The 22,029-nt window shown below is 35.9% G+C and overlaps 1 protein-coding gene across 9 annotated transcripts in view; it reads right to left on the bottom strand.

Annotated features, from left to right (window-relative positions):
• Nup58 (nuclear pore complex protein Nup58) overlaps window positions 1-22,029 on the bottom strand; it is a 247,679-nt gene that overhangs the window by 158,773 nt on the left and 66,877 nt on the right. For all 9 annotated transcript variants that reach the window (XM_069840824.1, XM_069840821.1, XM_069840822.1 and 6 more), the window contains exon 4: window positions 4,795-4,969. In XM_069840824.1, the coding sequence (XP_069696925.1) occupies window positions 4,795-4,969 (175 nt within the window). The remainder of the gene's footprint in view (window positions 1-4,794; window positions 4,970-22,029) is intronic.

Genomic DNA, 22,029 nt, shown 5'->3' with positions numbered 1-22,029 from the left:
AGATGACATTTATTGCGAGGGTTATTCTGAGGTCTTGAGAAATTTTTCTCAATGGACCTATTCTGAAAACCAAAGCTGAACAGCTACCCAAGTTACTAGACAAAAATCAAGAATTTGTGTTCCGGAGGTGACTGGATAGGTGGAAGAAAAGGTGTGACATTACAGTTGGGAAAATTAACGAGGAAGCAAATTATGTGGATCGAGAAATCACGTCAGTGTTTGACTTCAGAGTGACCAAGACTTTGTAATAGCTATTCACCTGACGACATTTTCAATGGTGACGAGACTGGACTATTCTATCAGAATGCCAGATAAAACAATGAAGTTTAAAGGAGAAAAACATGTTGGTGGTAAAATGTCTAAAAACTGAGTGAAATTGTGGATATACACTAACAATCAGGACAAGAGAAAAGAGAAAGTACTGTAAAATGTACTATATTTGTTTTTATTTTTAGAGAATAAATATGGTATTGCATGCAGAAAAGTACAATACTATTTCATATTATTTTCTATTCCTCTCAATTAAAGATTTAAGAATTTACTTATTTTTAACTTATTGCCAGAAACATTACTACTGTATGTACAGCAATGTCAGTAGTATAAAAACAGACACTTCAGTTTTAGTGAACCTCAGATATAGTAAACGAAATATGCTGGTCCGCAGAGGTCCACTATAACCGGAGTTGACTGTAGAATGCTTTTTTTAAAGAAATTTGTCTATAAATATTATATTTTAAACTATATATGAAAGTGTTATTTTAATAGTGGTACACCTCCATTTACATTGATTTTGAGATATGTAGTTAAAGTTAAATGTGTACAGATAATTCAGAAAGTGAAATATTTGAAGAATAATACTTCAAGTCTTCTTCTCAGAGATTAATCTGTCTTTCTACTCTTGGGTTTATGAATATTGTGTGGGATATGTCTAATAATGGAGGGACAATGGTGGTATACCACTATTCTAATAAAAATTTCAATCTATGATTGATAAATCCAAGGCAACTCTTTGGAGGTGTATCAGAATAATGCTTTTATGGCATGCCATTTGCCTTCAGATATTTTTTGATAATTTGAATCAAGATCTTGATCATCAGTGTTATCAGAGACATCAAAATCTCATTAGAATCACTCATTTTGGCTTAGCATGGAACACAGTTCAGTTATACCACTTTTAAAATCATTTTCTTGTAGGGTTATCTAAGATGTTTGCATTATGGTGCACTCTATTTGCAGTAGAAAGAAGTTGGAGTTGTACTACTTTCATAATAAAAAGAATTAATGTTTGTGATATTGATGGCTGGTTTCACCAACCTTCATTATCATTATAATATCTCGTTAAATAATTTAATGGTACATTAGTCAGTTTTTGTGTTTCACCAAGCACCATTATCGATAATGCATCTTTAAATTCAGCATTAATTTATTGGACCTATTCGTCACGTTAAAACAGTAACGATGCATTAAAAAGTCAACAACATGGTGGAGGTATTCAATGTTGAAATTGAATTAGGCTTTGCAGATGACACAGTTTTAATTGCAAAAAACTTAAATAGTGCTTTAGCTCTATTTACTATGGCAAGAACTAAATTTCAGGAAATTGGCTTAAAGTTAAATGTTCAAAAAACTAAGTTACTAAATATTTGTAATGGGAAACTAACAAAAGTACACTTGGAGCCTGACTTCAATATTGAGTCGATAAACAAAAATGAAAACATTAAATATTTACGAATTACTTACAATGATGAAATAATTTTAGATACAAATTCGATAATGAAAATTTTTCAAGAACGATTACAGAGATTAGTTTCTTCCCCTTTACTTCGAGCAGATCAAAAATTAAACATAATTAATTATTCAATATGACCCTCACTTATTTATTTAATGCAATCGATGCCCTTGGATAAGATGCCTAAAGTATTTTTAAAGGATACTGATATGCTCTTGAAATCTTCTTTGAAACAGATTTTAGATCTGCCGCATGACACACCAGATCACATGATATATAGTTCCCCTAAAGTTAAAGGCTTGGGATTATTTCGAGCCACGTGGAAAGCTTACATTCAACGGTATAATAACTGCCTTACATTGCAAATCATCAATAACTGTCATGTTAATGCATCAAGCAATCTAGAAGCCGAGGCTAATAACTGTCTTAATAAATTGGGCATAAAAAGAGAACAATTGCTTGCAGTGACTAAAGAAATAACTAGTACAACGCTGAGAAATATATTAAGAGATGAGGAATACAAAAAATGGTGCACACTCAAGCAGAAAGGCAGAGGTGTGGCATTATTTGAGGAATACACGCCAGCTAACCGTTGGATAAAAACAAGGGATGGTCTCTCTGTATCCGAGTGGAAGGAGGCAATTAAAATGATAGAACAAGTGTCAAACGTGCGTGCCATGCCAGGTCGGTCTCAGGATGGCTCCCAGTGCAGACATTGCATTGAGATAGAAACCTTACCCCACATCCTGGGATTCTGCCAACATGGAATTCTCGTCCGGAATACTAGACACCATGCAATACGAGAACTTATTGCTTAAAGTCTTTCTTCCTTCTACGAGGTTCACCAAGAAGTCCACTGCCTTGCAAAAGATGGAAGTTCTCGGCGAGTTGACATCATTACCATTGATAGAAGAAATGACAGAGCAATTATCATCGATCCCGCCATGCGCTTTGAAACTGCAGTTGAACAACCTGTAGCAGTACATGAAGAAAAGAGGACCCCATCTATGACCCTACAATTCAATACTTTAGGGATTATTATCACATACAAGGACAGATTGCATTATTTGGACTATTGTTCGAAGCAAGAGGAACAATTCCAAAATTCTCAGTTGAATGTTTTGTCTTTTGGAATTCCTTTAAATATTTTGAAGATTACTGCTATAGACGTAATGAAATATTCTGTTCAGATTTTACGTAATCACCTGTACACCTAAATTTCCTTATATTCTATTTGATTACTAATAATTATTGAATAAAAGTACTTTCCCAAGGGTAGCTTCCATTTGAAAATAAAAATCGTAAATAGTGATAATGCAAATGTTTACTTTTATTTTATTTGTTTAGTATGCTGTGTCTTTTGGAAACCCTCACTGAAGAGCAGCTACCCTTGTGGGATTTATATATAAAACTTAAACATATGGCTAACTCATATTTGGTAATAACATTCGGAATAATGATTTTGAAGATTCAAGTGATAAAGAATTCCACGAAAGCTTCACATTAAGGAAATATGTAGTAAGAATGATTATAGAAGAAACTGAATATAGGTTAGAATACGACAGATATGAATCACACACTTAATGCCTCTTGAACAGATTTTTCTCGCTTTAAGATTTTATATTACAGGAAGTTTTAAAATAGTAATTGGTGATATGAACATGGTGTCAAAAGCTGTATTGTCTAGATATGTGAATAAAGTATCAGATGTACTATCAACATTACGACCACAATACATTCATTACTTTTATAACAGGTCTATAGCTAAATTTTCTGTTGTCACTGACATGATAGATTGTGTACATGTTCCAAACGTATCTCCTGGCAGTAATATGGACGAAACATTCTACAACAGAAGATCCTATTTTTCATTCAATATTGAAACAAGTTCATATTCAAAACTCCGCATAGAAAAATTGTGACTATATTAGTGCTGAGATAGTTTCCTTCATACTCTATTTATAGATCTACACCTTGTACATATGACAGATTAGGTTTGGTTAGTTTAGGATTTTGTTATGCCTTGCATAAATGAACAACTGCATCTCCACAAAAAAAATCCATGTTCACTTCCGAAATCATCAGAACTACCTCAGTGCTAGTTTTAGTGGCATTGTAAATAGATGGTCAGTCAGTACATGATAGCATAACATTCCAAAGATGTAAGAGGAGGATACCTTTTGAAATGGGAAGGTGTAAAGAGGTTTACTATAAGGAGACAATGAATATCCCTTAAAATCCAATTTAATGGCACTTCTCCTGAATCCTGCCACACAAGCAGGACAGAATTGTTACAGGGTACCTACATAAATCTGCATGGAATACAGTGAAAAAGTAGTATGAAATTTATGGAAGAGGTGATTTCCTGTGCTAAAGTTAGACCTAACAATAAATGCTGAGAATTCTATGTATATAATAGTGGAATCAATCACTTTATCATCTGCAAATTTCTTCTTGGATTTACTTTTGAGGTTACCATCTACATTTCTCCTATTTACATTTGGAAAACTATTTAATTCTTTTTCATGTTATCCAAATCCCTTCTTTTTTTAACGTTATTCCGTCTTTTTGTTTTTAATTACAGCATAACAATATGCTCTATTTAGACAGAATATCAAGAACTAAGAACTTTTAGATGTTCTTGAAATTACTGCCTCTTACCTGTTTCCTCATACCAAACAAAACAAAGTCGCCCATGATCACATGTAACCAATGAAACTCGCGATTTCGAAGAGTGGTCATATGAGAAATATAACATGCAAGATTCAAATGCAAAATCTCCACATTAGTAAACGCATGTTAATTTTACAGAAACGAGGCTTGGTGAAACAATCAACTTTTAAAGATCTCATTAAAATTAAAAGACCTGTTTGTTGACAAATCGTTTGTGCTGATTTAAACAAGCTTGGTGAAACCGGCTACAGTGTAGTTAAATCCAATTTGACAAAAAGTGGAGTTGTATCACTATTAAAATACCCTCTTCATATAATGTAATAACAAAATCTAAAAATGTTTATTTTCGTGAAACTGATCATGATAGCACAGTGAAGATTCTCATATATTACCTTGGCAGTGTCAGCTTGAAGTCTGTCTGCCAGTGCCCCAATCCTCTGAACACCACTTGTCAGGCCAGCCAGCATCTGCTTCAGTGATTCTGTGTCTTCTTGGACTTTGTAAAGAGGTTTTACAGATCCTCGTGCTATGTCAGAACTTAGGCCCTTTTGAGTTTTAACGAAATTCCTACAAACATACAATAAAACTTTAATTTCCAAGCTATAATAAACTGAGGTAGTTTTACTATCCCACAGATCAAATATCCCTGAAATTACATTCTGCCGAAACCATTAGTTTGGTACTTTAATATAAATCTTGCTATTGCAAATCGAAACAGGGCCACACAAAATCCAAACTTCTCCATCTTCCCATATAATGTACCTATTCTATTTTTTTCTATTATTATTTTTCAATTTCTTTCTGTCCTAACTTGTGTCCAAAATGTTCTTGATCTCTGTCACTACTGTTTCATTTCTAAAGCTGATTTGGGAATAATTTTTAATGTTTCCTTTAACATGACCAAGCTACTATGTCTGTTAGATTAATGGTATCAGTCTAATTTTACTTTCAAATTTTGTTCCCTCTCTTCTTGCAATTTCTTCTGTTGCTCCCACAAATCTCAATTCAGGTTTTATACATACATTATTCACTATAATATTTACTTTCCCAGTGAGTGCACACAAACATACACACGTGTGTTTGTGTGTATTTATTTATTGTCAACCTATATCATTTTCCTGTTAATGGCAGCCCAGGTACAATCCAGTTTCTCGAATCTGCTGTACCTTTACATATTATAATAATTTATAATTATTATTAAAGTAATAACTATATTCTAATGTACTATTAATAACAACACATAAAGATTGCATATTACAAGTTTTGGCAGTTTTGAAGATAACCAATTCATATAATTATTTCCCAATAGATAGATTGCTTAACTTATAACCTTACATTATTCACTCTTTCAGTACCTCTTTATAAAGTATCCCTTATACTTTAAAACATACTATTACAGCTCTACATCTGCTATATGTTAAACATAAGAATTGGACACGTTCTTTATTCTAGCTGTAAACCAACTGTAAGAATAATATAGAGCGAATAAATGTATCTACAGCAGAACTTGGTTATAGCTACCTTGTTTTGTGTGACACCTTACCTATAACGTCAAATATTCTCTGGTTCCAACTAATTCCCTATAAGACATATGCTTTTCTACTTACTTTTAACGTCATACATGAGTGTATCCATCTTGTATATAAAGTCAAAGCCAATTTCACTTTGGGATCATTTTTTCTCCATGAACCAGACTATTTTAACAATTCTACAGAAAATGCCAGAATGCTGTGCTTGTCCTTGAATAGTTGTATCAGCACATCCAGTAATTTACTCACTTTCTCCCTTATTGTGCACATATTTTTCATTTCACCAGTAAACAGCCCTGACCATCACACTCCACACCACTGCCACACAGCAACAGGCTCATTAGTGGAGAAAGTTTTCATGTCTCGTGCCCCTTTAAGAGTCCCAATTGTTCAGCGACCTCAGGCCAGCAGTACAAAATGGCAATGAAAAGGAAAGTTTTAAACATCGAAGAGAAGGTTAAAGTTATACGAGAGATAAAAAATGGAAGTAAGAAATCTGACATGTGTCGTGAATTCAGACTAGTTACTTCTACTCTTTAAATGATTTGGAAAAACAGAACGAATACTGTTAATGCTTTTCAAATTAATGGATCCAATATAAAGCCACTATGGAAGCCTGTGGGTTGTGATGCAAATGAAGCACTGTTTAAGTGGTTTAAACAACAAAGGAGTGACAATGTACCAATAAGTCACCCCCCTTCTTATGGTAAAAGCTGAGGAATTTGCGAAAAAGTTCAAAGATGAAGAATTCGCGTGTAGTGCTGGCTGGATATACAGATTCAAGTTGTGTCACAACATTACATTTGGTAGAGTGAGTGGTGAAGCAAAAAGTGTTAACAGTGAAACGACAATTGAATGGCTTTCTACCATATGATCCTCTGCTCGCCAAGGGTTTGTAGACTGTGATATTTTTAATGCCGATGAAATTGGCATTTTCTTTAAATTGACAGCTGACAAAACCTTCAAATTTAAAGATGAAAAATATGTTGGCTGCAAATTATCCAAAGATCGAATCACAGTTCTTGTTTGTGCTAATGCAGATGGAACTGAGAAAAGAAAAATTGCTTGTGACTGAAAAGTCAAAGAATCCCAGATGTTTTAAATGTAAAGAATCTGCCAGTACATTATAATGCAAACATGCAAACAAAAACTCCTGGATGACTTCCGATTTGTTTGAAACTGATCTGAGGCACTGGGACAGAGAGCTCCGAACTTAAAAATGGAAAATCCTGTTGCTTGTGGACAACTGTCCAACACAACCTGTGCTTGAAGACCTCGAGAACATTAAGCTCGTGTTCTTTCCTGTAAACACTACAAGCATACTACAGCCCATAAATCAGGGCGTAATAAGGAGTCTCAAATACCACTATCGCAAACTCATATTATTAAGACTGATAGAATGCATTGAGAAGAAGCAGGATCATACTGTAACACTGTTGGAAACAATCTGATAAATGAAAAAAGCATGGAGACAAGTAACAGTCAAAACCATCCAGACCTGTTTCCGCCATGCCGGAATTCTTTCGACTCAGAGACTGTCAATGAGAACGAAAATAGCAACGAAGTTACAGCTAGAGATGCAGATGATCTGACTTTATCTGAATGGCTGCTAAAAGTGAATGGTGATGTTTTGGATCAATATGATTACGAGGAGTACGCAACAATAGACGATGACAATGTTGCAACTGGGGTCCTAACACATGACGATATTGTGAGAGAAGTGAAAAATGCTGAAGAGGAGGAAGAAGAAGAAATATCTGAAATGCCAGTCCCTACTGTAAGTGAAGCTCTAGAGGCTATTAGAGTTGTGAATCGATTCTAACAACGCCAGGGTAGGGAGCAACGAAATTGTGACTGAAATTATGAACATAGAATATAATTTAGAAAGCGTGAATTGGACAAGAGGCAGAGTGCAGAAAAAAATGACTGATTATTTTACTTCCAACTGACATTGTGTGGTGAGTCCATACAACATATTTATTTTATTTATTGCATCAATCATTGTTCACGTCATGGCGGATTAGATGTATTCCAGTTCTTAATCCGCCATCACTCTCAATACAAATATATCACAAACTAATACATAATGAACCTATAAGCATCCTCTGTTTACAATACTAATACTAATAATAATAATAATAATAATAATAATAATAATAATAATAATAATAATAATAGTAGTAATAATAATAATAATAATAATAATAATAGTAGTAATAATAATAATAATAATAATAATAATAATAATAATAATAATAATAATAATAATAATAATGGTACACAACTAATAATAAGTATAGCTCTTGTATTTAAAACTCCTACCTTAACTTTTTCATTTTATGCTCAATCTCTTAAGAATTATTCTGTTAACTTCATTGACTACTCTTCGTAGTTTCTTATCGTGTGACTACTCAACATTTATAATTCCATCTCCGTTAGAGCTTTGACTTTCTCTTCCCATATAATTTTAACTCTAAAAGGAAATTTTCCTAATTTATGCAAATTGCTGGCGTTTAGGTGACCATTCATTTTTTTATAAGCTACTATAGCGTTTATTTGTAGAAATTTTTTATCTACCCAACTGTGTCTCAAATCATTCGTTGCCTGGCACTTTAGCGCAATATGCATTGCGTCTTCAGCTAGTCCACACAAAGGACATTAGTATCCTTCTCTACGTTCCCTCTCCTATTCTTGAGTCTCCAGATACCTAATCTCCACCATGCCATTCCTGTTCTCTCTTCCCTTGAATTTAGTCTAACATATTCTTCCTGTTCCCAAAACTGCTTAACCTCCCTATAGTATTTTAGTGATCCTAGGTCTTTAATATTACTAAAAATATCTTGTCTCGAAGTTTCGTTTGCCCTCTCTTTTACTATTCCTCCAATAGTTTTCGTGTTTATAGACCCTAGTTCTCTCCATAGCCAATTTAGACCTAATCTGCTTATTTCTCGTTCCAGCTCCTTCAGCCAATTCGATTTCCAATTAGCGGCTTTCATACAAAAGATACATGTTTTCATAACAGCCTAATCATTCCTACACAGAATATTACCTAAATATTTGATTTTTCTTTCTAGAATAATTCCCAGACTCGAATCAATTCCCATCTCTAGTAACGCTGCCAGGTTAGAAGCATTCTCCGGTATTCCTAGACATTTTTTACACATTTTGGCTCTTACTTTATCGATGTTTCTGCTGGATAACCTACTACCCCAGATCTCAATATTATATAATATCTTTGATTCTACTAGTGCATTATAGATGTTGACCAAATTCTTCACCCCAATATTCGGCCATTTATTTAGGCATCTGTCTACTGCTTGGAGTGCATTTTTATCTTTATTCAGTGCCAATTCATTTTGCAACTTCCAATTTCCCCTACTGTCTATTATCACTCCTAGGTATTTGAATCTGGAAACACAATCAATTGGAACTTTATTCACATACCATTTCTCTTTCTTACTATGCACGTTGCCCTTTTTGCAGATTAGGAGTTTTGATTTCTTTTCGTTTATTTTTAGATCCCAAGTTTTACAGAAGCTATTAATTTCGTTAATCGCCTTTTGAAGCCCGTTGACCGAAAATGCTCCAATAGCACAGTCATCTGCAAAAAGTAGTCCCGGAATAGGTATGTTATTTAACACTGGGCAATGAGAATTCACATTTGCTACATTATCTAAAATATCATTAATAAATATGTTAAATAAATAAGGGCTCAGGTTACAACCTTGTCTCACTCCTCTCGTTTGCTCGATCAATTTGGACAGATTTCCATCTGCTAGCCTAATCCTAAAACCCACATCTCTATACACTGATTTTATATTTTCTAAAAATAAGGAACTAATACCAATTTTTTCCATCTTGTACCACAATTTCTCTCTGTTAATTGAATCAAAAGCCTTTTCTAAATCAATAAAGCACCAGTACATACAACCTCTTTTAGAATTTAGATATTTATCAATTATGGTTTTAATGATTAAAATGTTATCACTTGTTTTTCTCTTTTCCCTGAATCCGCTCTGAAAGTCAGAGATGATATCATACCTCTCCATCCATGATCTTAACCTTCTTGTTAGCAGACCTGTATAAATTTTTCCTAAGCACGATAAGAGTGATATGCCCCTATAGTTATTCGTATCTTTCTCGTCCCCTTTCCCTTTGTAAATTGGCACCAGTATTGCTGAAGCCCATGAGTCGGGATCCTGAACCTTTTTCTCATTCCGTTAAACATTTTCACTAATATTTTTAACCAACTCTCCTTTCTACTAACTTCTTTCCAGCACTGAATGGGAATTCCATCTACTCCCGCAGATTTCTTATTTTTTAATTTAAATATAAAGTCTCTAAGTTCCTCTAATTTAAAATCCTCATCGAGTATTTCATTATATCTCTCATTTATGCCCGCACCACAGGTATATGGACTCTCAGCACCCATACATTTTCTCATTAATTTATTGAAATGTCTCAGCCAATCATCTTCCCCAATTTCATTTGTCTTTTTCTCCCACTTCGCCACCCGTTTAATTTCCTTTCTTGCTGCTGATATGTTATTATTGCTAATTAATACATTCAGCTTGTTAAGCTCATTCTTTGCAAAAGTTTTCTTTTTTACTAAGAGTAGGTCTTTATATTCTTTTTTCAGATTTAGAAAAGCTTCTTTATCATCTCTACTGTTACTCCCTCTCCACATCCTGTATGCCTTCTTATATCGCTTTTTGCTTTCTATACATTCCAAATCGTACCAATTCCCATTTTCTGTCTTAATTTGCCCATTTAAGCTGTGCATCATACTTCTACTAGCTTTTTCGATACTGTGGTAGAGTAGTTTGACTGCTTTATCAAAGTTATTATCAATTGCTTCCTGTATTCCCATTTGTAGTAATATGCTCATTTTGTCCTCTAACAAATTATTAAAGTTAACTTTTTCCTCTTCTCTCCACACGATTCTTTTGTTCCCTTTCATTCCCCGTCCATATTTGATCTCTTTACCCTCTTCTCTTGAGTCTCTAATAGGTGCTTCTACTTTTAGTTCGATACTTAGAGCCATATGATTGCTTAACGATCGGTCTTCGATTTTAAAGTTAATTACCTTATATCTCAGCTCTCCTGCTATTAACATATAATCAATCACACTTTGCCCATTCGAACAAACGAAGGTGAAATTCCCTTCATAGTCCTCCCCCTATTTCCCGTTTAACAAGTCAAAATTCTCTTCTTCACAAAATCTTATTAGTTTCTTTCCTTCTTCATTAATCACTTTATCTTTACTATTCCTAATTTTCTCATTATCCTCGTCCCAAAGACTTATGCTTTCAATATCCTCCTCTGCTGTCCTTGCGTTGAAATCCCCCATTAATAATATTTCCTCCACTTCGTAGTCCTCTCTTAATTTATTCACGTCCAATTTTAGCATATTCCAAAAACTTTTGTTGACATATTTAGAATTCCTTGGGTGCACGTATGTGCAGCCAATTATGAATTTCACTTTCCTTTTAAAATCTAATATTCCAATCCATATTATTTCGTCTAGTTTAGAATTAATTTCAATTATCCTGCTTTCCAGTTCCTTTCTAATTATAACGGCAATTCCCCCCTTTCCCTGTTTTCGCATAGTTTTACTAATACATATAAAGTCTTGTAATTCTAACTTTTCATTTCCCTTTAACCATGTTTCCGCTAAGCCTAGTATATCATGATCACTCAACAACCTTATCAGATCTTTATTTTTTATTTTGTTCAGGACCCCTTCAATGTTAATAAATCCGAAATTTATTATCTCATTGCCCAGATTAACTACCTATTTTTTCATACCTTTGCTTGTGTTTCCATCTCCAGTCATACACCAGTTGCGGAGATTGTAGCTCTTGTTTTCCCGTCCTGATGTTAAGGTCATCAAACTGGGTGAGGATACCGTCACTTCATTTGACATATCTCTCGCTGTTCCTCCACGGCGCTCTGAAGATCGTAGCCTTTCTTCATCTCTTCTTCCCTGCGTCGAGTCATGAATTCCAGCTGTCAGCTGTCCGGTTAATGCTGACTCATGGGTGCTCCTATTCCATACGTTGCTCTGCTGGCTCTGCAAATTCTGCTGGTTACTCTTCTCCCCCGTCACTTCTCCTGTTTTCCGCATTCTTCTCCGGTGAGGATCTTGACCTGTTTCTTCTTGCTGCCCCTAGTTCCATGATGTTTCTATTTTTCCGGCAGTATTCTAGGTCTACTAGGTTTCCATTTATCTTCAGTTTATCCTTCACCAGGACTGCAAACTGCCCTTTTGCCCTTGCCTCTTTGAGAAATGGGACGAGTAGTCTTCTCTGCTCTCTAACTTCTGGGCTGTAATCATGCTCCACTCTAACACATGACCCGTTCAAATTTCTTCTATTTTCCAAAATAAATTCTTTCGTGTATAAACGCGTAAACCTGGCTACAATCGGACGATTTCTCCCCCTTCCCACTCTAAAGACTTCTTCGATCCTACCTTCATTCACGTTCAGTCCGAAGAATTCGCTACATATGTTCACTACTACATTGTACGTATCTAGTCTCCCTTCTCTATGCACTTCATTCACACCAAAGAAAACTAGGTTCCTTTTTCTATGGTAGAATTCGAGGCTGTTCACTCTAGTTTGCAGAGAACTTACTTCTTTATTTAGTTTGTCTATATTTTCCATGTGCCCTTCTAACGTTAGCTGAATCTTGTTTAACTTCTCATTTATCTCCTTGCTAAAACTGTTCATCATTAGCTGAATGTCTTCCTTTGTAGCCATCGTACTTGATGATTCTTCTCCTGTTCTGGGACCTGGATTCATTTCTACTCCACGAATTATGAGCAACACCGCTAATACAGCTCCTATTGTCCATAACAACTGAGGATCACTTGTTGCCACATGATTTGTTCCTGTTTTCAACCTTCTTGCATTAAATCTGCCGATTCTTGCTCTATATGTTCCCAGGTCAACACTCATTTTGACACGGCTAATATTCTTCTCGCAAAGGATAACTCACAATCGCACTTAAGAAAACCGCACGCTACGGGTAACAACCTTGCCTTGCCGCGTCAGCATCAACACCTTACGGAGTTATTCCAACACGACTGCACGCTTCAACTACTGAATGATGAATGATACAACATATTACTGCATGTAATTTGTAATGTAAGTCTATAATTCCATTAAACTATCTAGTACTGTACTTGCATATATTTTCTTTAATCTAAAAAAGTAAATGATAGTAAATATGTAAGAACACTAACATTCATCTACTCTAGTGACAATTTTGTATATCTTCCCATACCTATTTTGTCTTTAAGCCTAATACTATATATACTATATACTCAGTTATTACGTCACTCTTTTATAACGACACAATTTTCCAGGTCCCTTGAATGTTGTTATAACTGAGTTCTATTTTATTTTAATTATTTACAATTCCAAATCTTCTCAAGTAAAGGGCTTTACCTTTTATTTCCATTTACTCTTTACTATAAACAGAAATTTACCTAGTTCTTTTTATTTCTAGCATTAAGAGTATTACATAGTTTTATAAATGCCAAGACCAACAGAATAAATAAATGAGCAGATTGTCTCCCTCCCATATTAAAATCACAAACATGTATGTTCCTTGTCATTTCCAGTGCTACTGCCAGTACAAGGTTTATAAACGGCGCGCATATTAAAGATGTGAAAGTGTCTAGCCACTGAATTACTGTGGTTTCTTTTAAAGACATATTGCAGATATTGTGATCATCAAGCAATCTGTTTAATTCCTTGTTATTAATTTTGTTCAGAATTCCTTCTATATTAACAAAACCACATTTAACTCCCTCATTACACAAGTCAAATTCCTAATCATTGATACCTCTGTCTGCGTTTCTATCCCCACTTCTGCTGTTTTTTTTAGTAGGTTATTTTACGATGCTTTATCAACATCTAAGGTTATTTAGCGTCTGAATGAGATGAAGGTGATAATGCCGGTGAAATGAGTCCGGGGTCCAACACCGAAAGTTATCCAGCATTTGCTCATATTGGGTTGAGGGAAAACTCCGGAAAAAACCTCAACTAGGTAACTTGTCCCGACCGGGAATCGAACCCGGGCCACCTGGTTTCGCAGCCAGACGCGCTAGCCGTTACTCCACAGGTGTGGACCACTTCTGTTGTTAATTTTACTCAGTTTGAAATTTGCTATTAATTTGTGCCTATTCTATTTTGTTTGTAATTACGATGTATCAATTAGTATATTGTTGTTGTTTAGTCAACTGTTCGAAGACAAGTCTGAACCTCACACGTGATACCAACAAGGCATCACTTATGAGGCAACCAGAACAGGAGATAATGGGGTAGGGTTGCCAGTTCCTTTCCCCCTCCATATTATTGTATAATCTTATTATTGTATTTATATTCCATGTCCAAACACTGTATCTGCGTAATGGAACCCTACTACTACTACTACTACTACTACTACTACTACCACTACTACTACCACCACTACTACTACTACGACCACTAGCACTACCACTACCACTCAGGCACCAACTTCTGAAGTTGTAACTTTCACAGTCCTTTCTATTGGTTAATGTTAGCAGGCAATGACACCATTAATTTGTTCAATATTTACTGGTCTTCTTATGCCCGTTTTCCTCACATTCTATATGCAACTGCCTATGGGTGTCAGTCTCTTCCATCAACTCACTGTCACTCACTAATGTCTGAATGTCTGCATTCCTTCTGTCCATATATTACTCTACTGGCTCGTCTGGTCAACATCTTCTCAAACCATCTTGCAGATTTTCCCTCCTGGTTGCTTAGGAGTAGACCTGTTAGGGGAGGAAAAAAGCCTATCTCTCATCGCGAAATTTCTGATCCAGAATTCCTGTGATTTGAAATTCTTCTGGTAATATTGTAAATTAGATATATTCCCATTTATCTTCATTTTATCGTTCACGAAGACCATGAACTGTCCTTTTGTTCTAGTTCTTTTAAAAATAACACTTTCCTCTTGTTTCTTGTTTCAAAACTTTAACCTTGATTGATTTTTATTCCCATGCCTCTTAAGATTATTGAAGTGATTGAAGATAAATTCTTTCGTACGCATGCTTATAAATTTGACAATATTGGATTATTCCTTCTCCTTCAAAGTCTGAAATCTTCCTCAATATGGCTATCATTCAGATTTAGACCAAAAATCTCATTACATAGATGACATACTAAATTATATGGTTCTATTTCATCTTCACATCAGTCTCCATTCATGCCGAAAATACCTAAGTTTTCCTTCCTCTGATAGAATTCCAGATTTTTTATCTTTATCTGCAGTTGACTGTTATCTTGTTGCAGTATCTTTATATTCTCCAAATTGTTTATAATTTCTTGCTATAGTCCAGATATAGTATGATTCAGGTCATTGAAGCTGTTTGATTTCATCATTTCCCTAAATCCTTCTTTCATATCCTCATGGCTATATTCTTCAGGAATGCTTTCCGCAGTTTATTCTTCAGAGAAAACAACAGGAAAAAATGTAGCAAAAAACTTCTTCATGGTTGCAACAGCAAGACATAGATACTACTATGGGGCAGGATTATGATGTTACATCCATGGGTGGAAGATTTGAAGGTGCACAGGTATATATGAACAGTATTCAAAGGCTCTGTATGTTCACATAGTTTGAATCTAGCAATTTCGGACTCTTCAGAGATGATCTCCACAAATAACTGTTTAAACACGGTACGGAAGCTAAATGATTTTTTAAATAAACCCAAGCTACAAATTGCCGAGATATTGCTATGGAGTCCAAAAAGTAGAAACTGAAGCAGTTTCTCCCTGCAAGATGGGTTGAAAAGAAACTCTTCAAGTACTATACCTCACAAATTGAAAAGAAAATCTGGCAATCAATGTTAGAGGGCAGAAATGTACAAGAGACACAGTGGTAACAGTATTCAAGCTTTTAACAGGATATGACTGCATGACCGTCCATCTCCATTGTTTAGAAATTTACCAATCCTCAATATGTACCAGCTGTAGAGAAGAAGATTCAGTGATGGATGAAAACTTTATGAAATGTAAAATGCTGAGTCACAAGAAACCTATCAGTGAACAATATTGGAATGCCAAGAAGCATATGAAGTTATCCAAAGATATTTGAGCAAAAAAACAGACATCAGAAAAAAATATACTCACACACACACAGGGTATCCCATTTACCTTGACCGCCCAAAATAACTTTCATTTTGATTCTTGCATACACTACTTTTAACACTTCAATATAAGTAATTGATTAACTAGCGGACTTACTCGTGTTGACACAAGTAAGTCCGCTAGTTAATCAAAAATTTTTTCATACAAAAGGCATACAACTGAAAGTGAGAAATAATACTGATGGTGAGGCAGCTTTTATAGTGTTATTTATTAATGAGATACGAATATTAACATTGTTTCTTTAAATGGCATTATGTATTTACTATTTAATATTTCAATTACACTCGTCAAGACCTTTTCAAAAATGTATCACAGTGGGTCATTCTGGTAAACAGAATGTTAATAAACGGAATGTTATTGGTCTTTGATGGCATGGTTACTGTGCACAGTATGAAGTGGTTTGACTTTAAGTTGGTGTAAACAATACGTAGTACATTGCAGATGATACTCAGGGTCGCACAATCCATCACATGTAGCTTTGGTTTTATTTCACTGAACACTGATGACTAGGTGAGTGGTCTGTGCTACAATTGGTTTCATGTGTTTACTGTAAACCAAAGCTACGTGGAGTGGGTTATGCAACCCTGCATATCTGCATTGTAGACCTACTACATATTGTGTACACCATCTTAAAGTCTTTGTACATACTATGCACAGGAACTATGCCATCAAGGCATCAAATAACGTTCCGTTTATTAATGTTCTGTTTCTTAGAATGACCCACTGTGATATTGTATTGTATTGCATTTATTAACATTCCATGGTATTCATACATGCTTACAGCTAAAATAAGGAACAAGTCAAAAAACTTAATATTATTATAAAATCTTAATTTATAGTCACAGTCTAGATGAAATATATACAGACGAGATTTATAATATAGTCTACTAGTACAACACAAAGTTTTTGTATCAATTTCATGAAGTGTTATTGAATGTCATGAATTCACCTACAGAATAGAAGGCGTGAGAAATTAGGTACTTCCTTAATTTGGCCCTAAATAATTTTATGTTTTGAGTTTCATTTTTTATATCAATAGGGAGGCTATTAAAAATGTTTACTGCCATATAATGCACTCCTTTTTGATAGCATGACAGACTTGCCGATGGAGTATGAAAGTCATTTTTTTTTACGTGTATTTTTGCTATGAACTGTTGAATTAGTTACAAAATTTTCACGATTACATACGAGGAAGATTATTAATGAAAAGATATACTGACAAGCCATGGGCATTATTTGTAGTTTTTTTTAAATAGTCCTACACGATTCCCTAGATTTAACACCTACTATTATTCTAATTACTCTTTTTTGTAATAGAAATATATTGTTACTATCTGTAGAATTTCCCCAGAATATTATTCCAAAACTCTTTACCGAGTGGAAGTATGCAAAGTATACTGTTTTTAAGGTACTGATATTTACTATCTTTTGCATAGATCTAATAGCAAAACAAGCTGAATTTAGTTTGGGGGTAATTTCTTTAATATGATTTTTCCAATTTAACACATTATCGACTTTTAAGCCAAGAAATTTGGTTGTTGTTGTTTCTAATAGGGATCTATTATTAATTATTGAGCTAGAAATTTGCGACGTTGAATTTGGACAGGATTTAAATTGAATTATGTTGGTTTTGTTACAATTTAATACTAATTTATTGACTGAAAACCAGTCACATATTTTGAAGAGAATTTCCTCTGTTGAAGATTGGAATGTGTTAGAGTTATTGGCTGTAATTACTATACTTGTGTCATCTGCAAATAATATGGGATGACCTACATCTTTTATTGGGGGGGCAAGATCATTTATAAACACTAGAAAAAGTAGGGGACCTAATATTGATCCTTGAGGAATTCCATTATTAATAGTTCCCCATGTCGATGCAGATTTCATAGTTGTATTGATTTCAACTTTCTGTTTCCTACCTATGAGATATGAGTGAAACCATTGGTATGCAACACCTTTAATTCCATAATAATCTAATTTATCTAGCAGCATTTTATGATTTATACAGTCAAATGCTTTGGATAAATCACAGAAAATCCCTCCAACTTGTAATTTTTTATTAACTGCCTCCAGAATTTTGTCAGTAAACTAAATATTGCATTTCCTGTGCCTTTATTTTTCCTAAACCAAATTGTTCTGGGACTAAAATGTTGTATCTTTGTATCTTTTGGACAGGTCTTGACGAGCTTAATTATAATACTGAATAAATACATAGTGCCCTTTAAAGAAACAATGTTATTACTCATATCTCATTAATAAATAATGCTATAAGGTTGCCTCCTCATAAATATTATTTCCTCCTTTCAGTTGTACAACTTGTGTATGAAACAATTTTTCATTTAGTGCTTGCGTACAAAATTAATTTGGGTCGTCAAGATAAATGGGACATTCTGTATATAACAATTTACCTATTATCTACATCAGTGATTCTCAAACTTAGTAGCACTGCGACCCCCTTTCCATAGATCAGTATTTCGTGGATCCTTTCGAAGTCGTCAATGAAATGATGGGTAAGTTAGATTTTGTAATCAATATTAAGTGAATATTTCTGTCCTATTTTTCAACAATTGAATCAATATTAACTGTATATTTGTATTAAACAAAATGTAAACAATATAATACTGTCCTGAAATAGTAGAAGACTTTCATTAATATGTTACAGCAGAATTGTTATTGAAAACTGTAATGCAAAACAATTCTTTGTATAAATATTGCTGTATTAAAAAAGAAATCAAGTATATTTTGGAAACTTTCCTATTCAGTGCGAATGATGGAAGAATTTTTTGTGCTTAAAGGTCTTTATACTTAGGATCAATGTTTATTATCTTTAAAGGAGCTGACTTACAAATGCCTTTTAAGGAACCTGCAGGTTCATTGCCACCCTCACATAAGCCCACCATCGGTCCCTATCCTGTGCAAGATTAATTCAGTCTCTATCACCATATCCCACCTTCCTCAAATCCATTTTAATATTATCCTCCCATCCACGTCTCGCCCTCCCCAAAGATCTTTTTCCCTCCAGTCTCCCAACTAACAGTCTATATGCATTTCTGGATTCACCCATACATGCTACATGCCATGCCCATTTCAAACGTCTGGATTTAATGTTTCTAAATAGTCGGGTGAAGAAAACAATGCGTGCAGTTCTGCACTGTGTAACTTTCTCCATTCTCCTGTAACTTCATCCAGCTTAGCCCCAAATATCTTCCTAAGAACCTTACTCTCAAATACCCTTAATCTCTGTTCCTCTCTCAAAGTGAGAGTCCAAGTTTCACAACCATACATACAGAACAACCAGTAATATAACTGTTTTATAAATTCTAACTTTCAGATTTTTTGACAGCGGACTAGATGACAAATAATAACAGACATTTCCCATATTATTTATTTTGTGTTTAATTTCCTCCTGAGTTAAAGGAGCTGACAACTTAAAAAACTCAATTTTCAGTAACAAGAACAATCGAAAAATCGAAAGTATGTGCGATTCCTAGAACCAGACACATCTCCCTTAGTAATGCAGGACATTTCAGGCTGTCACGTCATAGGTGGCTTGCCTCTCGCTAAGCAAGATCCTTCTCATTTAAACAAGCAGTGTGGTGCAAGACGAATTGTTTTGGAGTGTATTTAGGGTGTTTTTCGTTGTTCATAAAGAATATGGATAATATTTGTATATGTTTGAATGAAAAGTCGACGAGGACAAAGATATGGAACAAGGCAAAAGCAGACGTGGGCCAGGAGGAAGTAGACGAAATAACATGAGCTGGTGTGAATGTGAAGCATATGTAATTTATGCCATGAAGTGGAAGAAAATATGTGCTGCCATGTAAGTGAACTTACACCTATCAGCCAGATCATTATGACCACCTACCTACAATCGATATAAACCCGTCCAGGCGATAGCAGCGTCATCTGACAAGGAATGACTGCTAGTCAGACACACGCACGGTGCATGTAGTATCAATTAGCGTGCTGTCCATGTGTACAATGGGTAGGGCACGTGATCTATCTGCGTTTGACCGAGGGCAGATTGTGATGGCCTGGAGGCTTGGCATGAGCATTTCGGAAACTGCATGACATGTCGGGTACTCCAGGAGTGCTGTGGTGAGTGTCAACAAGTGGTGAAACCACGTCCAAACGTACAGGGGTTGGGCAGCCATCCCTCATTACAGATGTCGGACGTCGTAGACTGAGCAGACTAGTAAAACAGGACGGGCGGCGAACTGTGGCAGAACTAACATCAGACTTTAATGCTGGGCAGAGTACAAGTGTGTCTGAACACACAGTGCACCGAACACTGCTAAAGATGGGCCTCCGCAGCAGACGACCCATGCATGTGCCAATGTTAACACCACGACATCGGCAACTACGACTGAACATTATGACCACCTTCCTAATAGCCGGTATGTCCACCTTTGGCACGGATAACAATGGTGACGCGTCTTGGCATGGAAGCAATGAAGACTTGGTAGGTCACTGGAGGGAATTGGCACCACATCTGCACACATGTTACCTAATTCCCGTAAATTCCGGGGAGGGGGCGATAAGCTCTGATGTCACGTTCAATCACATCCCAAATGTGTTCGATCGCGTTCAGATCTGGCGAGTTGGGGGGTCAGCACATCAATTGCAACTCGCCACTGTGTTCCTCGAACACACTCCTGGCCTTGTGACATGGCGCATTATCTTATTGAAAAATGCTGTACGATACTCCATGGCCTTCATGGTGCCTTGCACGAGCACCACTGGACCCACGGATGCCCACATGAATGTTCCCCAGAGCATAATTGAGCTGCTGCCAGCTTGTCTCCGTCCCACAGTACAGGTGTCAAGGAGCTGGTCCCCTGGAAGGCGACGGATTCTCACCCTCCCATCGACATGATGAAGAAGGTATCGGGATTCATCAGACCATGCAATGCTCTGCTACTGCGCCAAGGTCCAGTGGTGATGGTCACGTGCCCATTTCAGTCGTAGTTGCAGATGTCGTGGTGTTAACATTGGCACATGCATGGGTCGTCGGCAGCCATCTTTAGGAGTGTTCAGTGCACTGTGTGTTCAGACACACTTGTACTCTGCCCAGCATTAAAGTCTGATGTTAGTTCCGCCACAGTTCGCCACCTGTCCTGTTTTACCAGCCTACGACGTCCGACATCTGTAATGAGGGGTGGCTGCCCAACCCCTGTATGTTTGGATGTGGTTTCACCTTGGTTTCGCCACTTGTTGAAGACACTCACCACAGCACTCCTGGAACACCCGACAAGTCGTGCAGTTTCTGAAATGCTCGTGTCCAGCCTCCGGGTCATCACAATCTGCCCTCGGTCAAACGCAGATAGATCGCATGCCTTACTCATTCTACACATGGACAGGACGCTCACTGATATTACATGCACTGTGCGTGTGTTTGACTAGCAGTCATTCCTCATCAGATGACGCTGCTATCGCCTGGACGGGTTTATATCGATCGTAGGTAGGGAGTCTACCAATTGTTAACAGGAAGTAGGGTAGACCAAAAAATACATGGGAGGATGATGTCCTGAATGATTTGAAATTGATAAAGGTGGAAAATTGGACAAAGATAGTTTGAAGCCGTAAGGAATGGAAAAAAGTTGTTGAGAAGGCCAAAACTTTCATCTGAGAGTTGTAGAGTCTGAAGAAGAAGAAGAAGAAGAAGAAGAAGAAGAAGAAGAAGAAGAAGAAGGAGGAGGAGGAGGAGGAGGAGGAGGAGGAGGTAGGTTGTCATAATGTTCTGGCTGATAAGTGTATTTCCAACTTGCGAGGAAGTGTTGAGTGTATTACCAGCCACTAAACTTCAATAATGTAATTTTAAGTTTAGATGCTATAAACATGGGTAGGCACACAAAGATTGTGCATGGTAAAACAGATTTTGGAAGACAAGAATTAAGTAATTTTACGA

This window comes from Periplaneta americana, chromosome 12, assembly GCF_040183065.1.
Source record: "Periplaneta americana isolate PAMFEO1 chromosome 12, P.americana_PAMFEO1_priV1, whole genome shotgun sequence".
In the NCBI taxonomy this organism is placed as follows: domain Eukaryota; kingdom Metazoa; phylum Arthropoda; class Insecta; order Blattodea; family Blattidae; genus Periplaneta; species Periplaneta americana.
This window is presented reverse-complemented; position numbering and strand designations above follow the sequence as displayed.